The 9476-nt window shown below is 36.7% G+C and overlaps 2 protein-coding genes across 6 annotated transcripts in view; one reads left to right on the plus strand and one right to left on the minus strand.

Annotated features, from left to right (window-relative positions):
• PPP1R1C (protein phosphatase 1 regulatory inhibitor subunit 1C) overlaps nucleotides 1–1385 on the minus strand; it is a 141557-nt gene extending 140172 nt beyond the window's left edge. The window contains exon 1 of one of the 3 annotated variants that reach the window (XM_050750605.1): nucleotides 991–1378. In XM_050750605.1, the coding sequence (XP_050606562.1) occupies nucleotides 991–1071 (81 nt within the window). In that variant the 5' untranslated portion in view covers nucleotides 1072–1378. Of the gene's footprint in view, nucleotides 1–990 lie in introns of all 3 variants that reach the window. The other 2 variants (XM_050750604.1, XM_050750606.1) reach the window with 2 other exon arrangements.
• NEUROD1 (neuronal differentiation 1) overlaps nucleotides 1–9476 on the plus strand; it is a 1109848-nt gene that overhangs the window by 791708 nt on the left and 308664 nt on the right. The window lies entirely within an intron of this gene.

The following is a 9476-nucleotide window of genomic DNA, read 5'->3' on the forward strand; positions in this document are numbered from 1 at the left end:
TTATGGGTAAATTCCCAAAGTAAATGTCAGTAGGATAGAGAATAAAATTTATCAATGACATCCTGTCCAAGATAGAAGCAACATCCCATTCAGCATAGATAGACACATGTTCAAGGTTACATTTATCTGGCCTGAGTCTAGGTGCATCTACTTCAGATTGTCAAAACATCCTGAAACACTATGAGTCACGGATTAAATAATTATTTTTAAGACTTTATTTCAAATACTTGGAACAGGATTCAAAAATAATTTAGGTTTTAAGAAATTAATGGATTAGGTTGATGTCCTCATAAATTTCTTTGCTTTTGCCTCCTCACAGTTGCAGTTCTACGAGATGCCATTGCATCAAGAGTCGAGGTAAATCTGAATATGAAAGGTGATACAGATGTAAACCAATATTAGACACGGACAAAGAATCTAGGAAATGTTAAAATACTGTTTGTAATGTCTGAACAAAACACATTTTAAAATTGTACCAAAAGCTACAAATCCTCACTGTAATATATTATATAAACTTACAATCATGGTTTTGGGTCCACAATAAAAAACATATGAAAATAAAGTATTCGACCTATAGTCTGAAACTATCTCAGGCTTTAATTTTTTTGCTAAATCAATCATTTTATTTTATAGAAAATTAAATAAAATGTTGCTCATTTTGATAATTTTTTTAAAAGTTGCTCTAAATGTTGAAACTGTTATTTTAATGAGCAAAAATGAACAGATTTATGAATCCATACCTGAATTGCTTACAGAGCCATTTTCCCCTCAGAGGTGCTCATTTTGTATCATATGAAGTGCTACAATTTAGACAATAGTTCTCCCAATGCAATTTAAATGCAAGTATGTATAAAAACCAACTTATTTCTTGTTTACATATCTTGAAAGTCACAGCAAAATCAAGCGGTAAAGAACATTTGAATTAATAACAAGAATGCATGTTCATATTACCTTATGTACAGGAATTGTACCCCATGCAATTTCACTTACCTGCTCTGCTGCTTCAGGTGCAATCTGACTCTGGAATAAAGGCACAGCAAATTGTATCTTTTTGGGACTGTTGGGCTCCATGATAATGAAGATAATTAGTCAGAGATGTGAAGAGCTCAGAAAGACTAACCCTAAGTGGTGTCCGGATGTGTTTCCTCAGACACACTCCACTAAGCCACACAGAGTGCTTCGTAATAAATAGCTGTAATTCCAGAGCGAGCAAGTGAAGATGCCGAGGTTTGAGTAACCCCCTTCTTCAATATCCACGGTGATGCCTGGCTTGCCTGTTCCCCCACCAATCCCTTGGATCCTCTCAGCACAATACAGAAAGGAACAACACGCTAATTGTGTGCCTCTTCACTAATACCATGCCAAGCATTCACTCAGCAGCTAATTGAAAATGCAATGCTAGCCTTGAAGGACCCACTGCCCTGGGATTTGAAAGAACGGCTCTATCCACTGTACATTACTAACCGGCTGCTCAAAAGTGCAATGTAAGCTCCCTCTGAGTATTGCAGGGATGGGCCATTCATTATTGATGAACATCAAGCAGGAAGTTTTTAGAGTTGGGGGCAGGGTTTGGGTATAGAATCATTTCTCTCGGCAACTCATAAGTCAGACACCTTTGCTATTTCACACTCAGCTACGAAACAGTTGAATGGCCGTGGAGGGTAAGCCACAACCAATAATATTAGCTATATTTATGCTATCACATCTGATTAGTTTAGACTCATCCTAGGAGGCAGAGCATCTGTGGTGTAGTGAGGGCAGCATTACTACAGGGCTGAGCGGATCTTACTTGGAGTTCCATCTTCATAATTAACAAGATCTGTGGCCTGCAGAAAATTACTGGCTATGTCTAGGCCTCCACACTTCCATCAGAAAAATGAGGGGGTGGGACTCAATGACCTTTAAAGTCCCATTCTGTTCCAACATTCTAAAATTGTAGTTCACAGTTTTCATTAGAGTGGAAAGTATTGTACTGCTAAATTTAGCAAACAGCTTGGAAGCCACTGCCGTTTCAATGACCTCTATTTTATTTCCTGGTGGAGCCCAGTTACATTCTCTGACTTGGAAGAATACAGAAATGACTAGAAAACATTAGTAGAAACCTAATGGTAGTCAACATTGTGACTTGTTTTCAATAGTAGAGATGTACGCAAAGATAAGGATTTGAGAAAAGCATGAAGTGGGTAATGTTCAGAGGGTAGATACTGGCTAGTGGTCAGGAAACGGTGGGACATTAGCCTGATTGCCACATTAGTTAATGTCAAAGGGGAGGTAGTAACATAGCCAGATGGCCTTCATGCATACGAATACTTTTGTGAAGGAAGCATGAAAATGAAACTGTTTTAATGGAAAAGATAACTTGAGATCTCTGCTTTCTTGAGAGGCATTATGTGATGAAAACTAGGTTTTTAAATATGTTTTTGGATTTACTTAATATATTTAGACATCGACTATGATTCCAGGTATTTACAATTAAAGTTTTTATTTTTTTAATTCTGATTTTGTACCAGGAATCCATCTTAATGATTTAAATAGGCAACATTCTCTTGAAGGAATATAGAAAGGAATATGCATTATTGAAGTAGTTTTCTATATTCACTAGGGGATAAAGCAAAGATGTGGATGTGAAAGCACTTTTAGTGGAGAACAGTGCTGACTAGCAAGAAATCTTGTGATGAGTTCATCCGTGTAGTGTCGAAGGGAAATTTATAAATTACATTTTATGTAACAGTTTACAAAAGTCTCCAGAAATAAAATCTAAACTAATATCATTAATGAAGTTATTTCTTTGAATGTCTCTTCAAATTATATAAAAGGAAAACAAGACAAGACAGTATTTTTAGTGAGGAGTTAATCCAAAACTTCACATAATGTAGTAATGAAGAACATGCAACCTTGAGTTCAAGCTCTAGCTCTGCTACTTACCACGTTTATCAATTTGGGCAGTAAGAGAACTTTCTTCTTGTGAGGTTTATCTTACTCAGTTCCTGAAAAGAGCTCATTACAAGACCAGCACGGAATCACTCAATAAAAGATAGCTATTATTTTTCTTTCAGCCAGATTTTTCAAAAGGCTTAAGGATACACATTTTCAACCAGAATCACTAAGAATATCTACCTACTTGGAATAATTTGATTCCATTTAGAATAATAGGTGATAAAGTGAAATTTCATATATATGCTTGGTATAAATACCAATAAAATGATTCTCATTAACTAATTGCCCTATTTTGAATAATTTGATCAGAGGCCATATTGTAAATGGGCTATCTAGACCCTTTAAGCTTCTTGTTTTTTATGAGGCCAACTCCTGTGTATCCATTAAGATTCAGTTGAGTATCATTGCTTCTAGGAAGCCTTTGTAGATTTACTGTTTTCCACATTGGGTTTAAACTCACCTCTCTGTATTCTCAAAGAACCAAGCATAACTCTATTTACCATAATAACTATCTACCTGTCTTTTGACTGTTTAGTATTTTGCAACTTAATTTACTCACATAGCAAATATTTGTTGAGTAGATACCATAGTCTACTCTGCACCAGGCCTTTTGCTATGGCACTAGAGGAGAGATTGTGTTAAAAGGTATTTGAAGTCCTTTTAAAGCTAAATTATTACTCCAATAAATACATAAAGTGCAACTTAAATGTAAAATAATCTAAAAACTGTTACTATAGAGTTTGCATGGGGGGTATAATTTTCCTATTAGGTGCACTTCTTTTATCCCTATCAGAGAGAACAGTAATAACCTTTATATGATACCATGTACCAGGAATTATTCTAAGTGCTTTATCTGCATTAATTTATTCCAACAACTCTTTGAGGTAGATATTATTGCTAGCCTCAATTTAAAATTAGGTAATTGGGAGTCAGAGGGTTTAGGTAATTTGTCCAGTGTCATCCAGCATGTGTGTGTATATATATGTGTGTGTGTGTGTGTGTGTATATGTATACATATATATATATAGCAAAGGCCGGTTTCAAACCTGGGCAATTTTGCATAGGGCTTGGGCTTTTAATCACAACAGCATCATGATGGCCACTATAATATAAGGACTATAGAGAAGTCAGTGGAAGTCAACAGAATCTCCACAGTGGTTAGAGGTTCTGACGACATCAGTTCCATGGTAAAAGATCTTAAGATGACATGGCATATGAAGGAAAGAGAAGCAAGTAGCATGACTAGGATACTATTAATCAAGATACTCAATCATTGCAAATTAGATATCAACATAGAATGGAGAGCCTAGAGTTGGATATTGTACCACCAAACTGACTGAAAAAGGAATCCTTTCTCTTGCTCTTTAAAAGTAATGGGTTCAATCATTAAAGATTAAAGAGACCTCTAGAACAAGCAATAACTATAGTCTCTCTTTAATGTAAGTGATACTGTGAGTAAAGATGGTTAAACATTAGGCAAATAGGCCATTAGACCTTCCTAATTTTCACTATAATATCTATCTTGCCCTACTTTGCATGATTTCTCAAGACCCCCGTAAAGGCTGCAGTTCACCTTACCACCGTCTTTCTGTGGCCTCCCCTACCTCCCTGGAAGCCATCCTGCCTCCTCCCTCCCTTTTTTAACCCAAATTATATTCTTCCTCTAATTCCACCTCCTTAGAAAGAGACCTTCATATTCTTCACACAAGAAGAATCACTCGGTTTGTTTCCTCTCCTTATATTTAGTTATATATAGTTTTATGTTATTCTATAATAATTTCCTATGTGTTTCTTTTGCCTCTTCTCCTAGACTGCAAATCCCATCCTATCTTAAACATAAACATAACAAGCAAGATGCCGGTCATCTAGTAGTTACTAAATAAGTCCAATTAGGCTTTATCTAATATTATCAAGAAACATAAGGTGTTCCAATAAACTGAATTTTCCCAAAGACTACGGCTCACCCTTTCAAGCCCTACACCTTGCTATTAGTATTTCTTGCTATAGTAACTGCCTTCAAATACCATGTATACATGGTTCTTATGACTGTTTTTAGAGTTGTTTTTCTTTACCTGATAACTGCCAATACTTGTTTTTCAATTATTACCTGATACTAACAAGTGCTTTCTTTGAGGGAAGAGAAGGGAAAGTAAGGGGAAGAGAGGAGAGAGGTGGAGAGGGAAAAGCAAATTCTTAAACTTTTAAATGTGTTTTCTATTCAAGGCTTTGTTTTAAATGTCTTGAATTCATGAATCTTGAAAGATATGCAGATACACGAGACATGACTTTGTTTAACAGTTAGTTGGCTAACTAAATGCCATCAAAAATAAAAGGAAATATTTATTAAGCATGACTACCTTAAATGCTGGAAGTACAATAATGAACAAAAGCAGAAAAAATACGATACCATCTAGATACAAGTCTATTGAAAAGATTTCTAGCCCTAATGCAATGATTTTCTGTCTCATCTGTTTAACACCTAAATGCTAGCAGTCACATTTCAGATGCACTCCCTTGCATGTCCTCCTTCGATTCTAGCTGTAGCTTTCTTTATTTCCTCCATCAAAGAAAACAGATGCAAGGGAGAGTGACAATATTATTGGGCTTTCATAGAATTATCTCAATGATATTCAATGTAACCTATTGGATAATAGGTTATTAATTTATTATTAATATTAGTATTAAATTATTAGTGAACCATTGATACCTAAGACAAAGAGGCCTGTCTATAAAATGTGGTTGAACCCCAGTAATATAAGTGAAATGGACCACTCTATTCAAGTACTCATTTAAATTAAATTTTCCCCACGGAAATTATTAGCCATATTTTAACTCTTTCAGAATGTCTTATAAGTTCAAGGATGCAATTTTAAATATTATACTTTTTCAGATCAACAGCTACAAGAAGCCTTACCAGACTAAGCTCACTATATTGCAATCTCTATTAAAATGTGAATTCCCACAGCACTTAAGTATAAAAATACTTGCAATCTCTATCATGCTTAAAGACAAACATCACTGATTCATTCATTCCACATTTATTTAGTGCCTACTGTGTTCTTTAAAACTTTTTCTTAATTGTTTTGTGATTGCATGTTCTCATCTTCACTAACTCTAACAATTTTGACTTACTCTAGAATCCTCATATCAATCAGTGGAGTGTGTATGAGTGCTGAATTGAACTGAAGAATTATTCGTGTGTTACATAAATACTCAGTGCCTTTTTCTTCTCTAACCATGCAGACACTATTTTTTTAATGTATAATTTTCCTGAGTAGTCACTCAATTATGTTTAATCTTTATTCTTGTTGAGGCAGTTTCACTAAAGAAAGCCATAAACCCATGAAGAGTTTGTAGCAAGTCCATATTAGCCATGATGCTATAGCAGTGAGTTGACATCAGAGAGAGGGAACTACAGAGATTTGTAGAGCTGAAGCATGGTAGGTCTTTACTGATGCCACCCTTGGGGAAACAGCTCAATGGACAGCCCAGGAATAGGAGTGCCATGGGGACACAGTCAAACACAGCCCAATGTGGACAAGGAGTCTTAGAAATTTTAGACCATGTAGATTTTTAAAAAGACTTTAGCTCAGGTCCAGTAAAGGCACAGGAATAACATGAGGAAGACTTGGAATTCGCTCTCACCCCTTGTCTATCTATCTCCCTTTTCATTTGTTTTGGTAACTTTCACTTTTATGGATTTCCATAGCTTAATGTTAGCCTCTCCCTGCTTTTTGTTTTGGATAGATGATTATTAAATGAAATTGGACTTGTAATTACTGAGTCTACCTAGAAATATATTCATTTCTAAAATGCTTTCATAAATATTATTTATTCATCCAACAAATATTTATTGAGTATCTGATTCTATGATAGACACAGTGATATAAACACAAATACAATAAGATCCCAACCTCTAAAGAACATACAGTTGAGAGAAGAAGGCAGAATCCTATCAAAATAAGCACCATAGAGCTGGTGACGCCATGATCAAAAGGAGTTATAGGAAGTGGAAAGGGGACCTGGGTAGGAGGGTGATGTCTGACTGTGAGCCACAGACATTCTTTTATTTGCCTACAGGTGTTGTTGTTGTTGCTGTTTTTAATTGCTACCACATTTAAAAACACACAAAAATAAGATATTCAGTTTCTCAATAAAATAGAAAGTCTTGCAAAGCTGGGCCTTCATATCCACAAGGTCACAGAGCTGCCCTCAACTGAGCCTGACCTGTGAGTCATTCTTGCCCCGGTGCCAGCCATGTGAGTTAAGAAGCTTCCAAATCATTCTAATCCCTAGCTATTCAAGTCATCTCCAGCTGTTTGAGTCTTCTGATCTGATGTTCCAGACATCATGGTGCAAAAAAAAAAAACACTTTGGCATTGCTCCATCTGCCTACTCTCCAAATGTTCTGTCATGAGGCACTTTCAGAACCCAGGAGGTATGCAGTGAAAAGCCCAAGTCACATGCAGAGGTGATATGGTTTGGCTGTATCCCCACCAAATCTCACCCTGAATTGTGATAATCCCCATGTGTTAAGGGCAGGGCCAGGTGGAGATAATTGAATCATGGGGATGGTTCCCCCATACTGTTCTTGTGGTAGTGAATAAGTCTCATAAGATCTGATGGTTTTAGAACTGGGAGTTCCCCTGCACAAGCCCCATTGCCTGCCACCATGTAAGACATCCCTTTGTTCTTTCTTTGTCTTCCACCGTGATCGTGAGACCTCCCCAGCCATGTGGAACTGTGAGTCCATTCAACTTCTTTCCTTTATAAACCACCCAGTTTCAGGTATGTCTTTATTAGCAGCATGAGAACAGACTAATACAAGAGGTCACATGCTGATTCCTGTCAATAGCCCCAGTGGAGCCCAGACTTTGAGTCATCACGGCTACCCCATGAGACATGTGAGTGAAGAAGCCTCCGGGTAATTCCAGTTCCCAGCCATGTGAGTCAGCTCCAGTTGTGAGAGTTCCAACTGAGGCCCTCAACATAGTGAAGCAGAGACAAGTCATCTTCACTTTGCCTTATCTGGATTCTTGACCTACAGAAACTATGGCCATGAAAAATGGTTGCTGGCCTCCCAAAGTGCTGGGATTACAAGCATGAGCCACCACACTTTTTAAAGTGTCCTGTTAGGCACTTTTAAAATCGTTAGTATTATTCTTACAGTTTCCTATTTTATAACACAGAAGAGTGGTCTGTCTTGAAGGTATACACATAATATATGAGTCATTGTCAAATAAGCCTTGAAAGACATGGGGATAGATAAATTAATCCAAGCAATTTGTGGAATGCAAAGATAAGGAAAAAGTATAGATTCTGATAAACCCAAATGTTAAGGGGGAAAAGAGAGGACAAAATGGAAACAAACACACACAAAAAATAGTCAGGGAGTAAGAAGACCAGGAAAGAATAACAACACGGAAATAAAGATTGAAGAGAGTTTCTTTAGGAAACAAGCAATCAGCATGTCAAAACTACAGAGGATGTAATTATGAACATCTAAAAGTTATCCATTGGATTTTAGTAGTTATATTGAGGGAAAGAGTGGGAAATAGATAGACGAAAAAAAAATTAGCCTAGTTCTTTCTTTTTTTTTTTTTTTTAAGATAATTCTCACTCTGTTGCCCACGCTGGAGTGCAATGGCAAGATCTCAGCTCACTGCAACCTCCACCTGGGTTCAAGTGATTCTCATGCCTCAGCCTCCAGGTAGCTGGGATTACAGGCCTGTGCCACCAAGCCCGGCTAATTTTTGTATTTTTAGTAGAGACAGGGTCTCGCTATGTTGCCCAGGCTGGTCTTGAACTCCTGGCCTCAAGTGATCCGCCTGCCTTAGCATCCCAAAGTGCTGGGATTACAGGCATGAGTCATTGTGCCTGGCCCGTAATTTAGGCTAGTTCTTTAAAAAACACCTTGGCAGTTAAAAGAAAGCCTCCCTCAAACATGAGACCTTACAGTAGAGAGCAAGAGCAAGAGTGGAGTGGAGCTTTTTAGATTTGTTTTATAGATGAGCCAGACTTGAATATGTCCTGGGCTGCAAGGAGGTAGCCAGTGGAGAAAGAGGTTTAAAATACTCAAGAGACAGAGAAGAGTGAGGAATGGATAGATACAGATATAGATATAGATATAGATATAGATATAGATATAGATAAAGATATAGAGATAAAATGTATGTTAAGGTGAGGAGAATTACTCAGGATTCCTGAACGGTAGGCCAGTAGCCTTTGTAGGAGATTATAGGTATGCTTCTCTTACTCAACAATATAAATAAATAAATGAATAAAAAACCCATTTGTAAAATTCTTCACATTTTAAATAGTTTGATAATATAATGGAATAAAATAACGTTATAATAAGATTTTATTAGGTTTGGATTCAGAGTAACTTCTAGAACCCTGTTGTTGGTAGGGTTTTCAAATAATTTTCAAAAATTTCACACAGTGTTTAAATACTATAGCTGTATGTAGTACAATTTCATTGTAGATTTGCATCCATATATACACACATGTGCTCATGCATTAAACACCTACTGATATAT

This window comes from Macaca thibetana, chromosome 12, assembly GCF_024542745.1.
Source record: "Macaca thibetana thibetana isolate TM-01 chromosome 12, ASM2454274v1, whole genome shotgun sequence".
NCBI classification, from domain to species: domain Eukaryota; kingdom Metazoa; phylum Chordata; class Mammalia; order Primates; family Cercopithecidae; genus Macaca; species Macaca thibetana.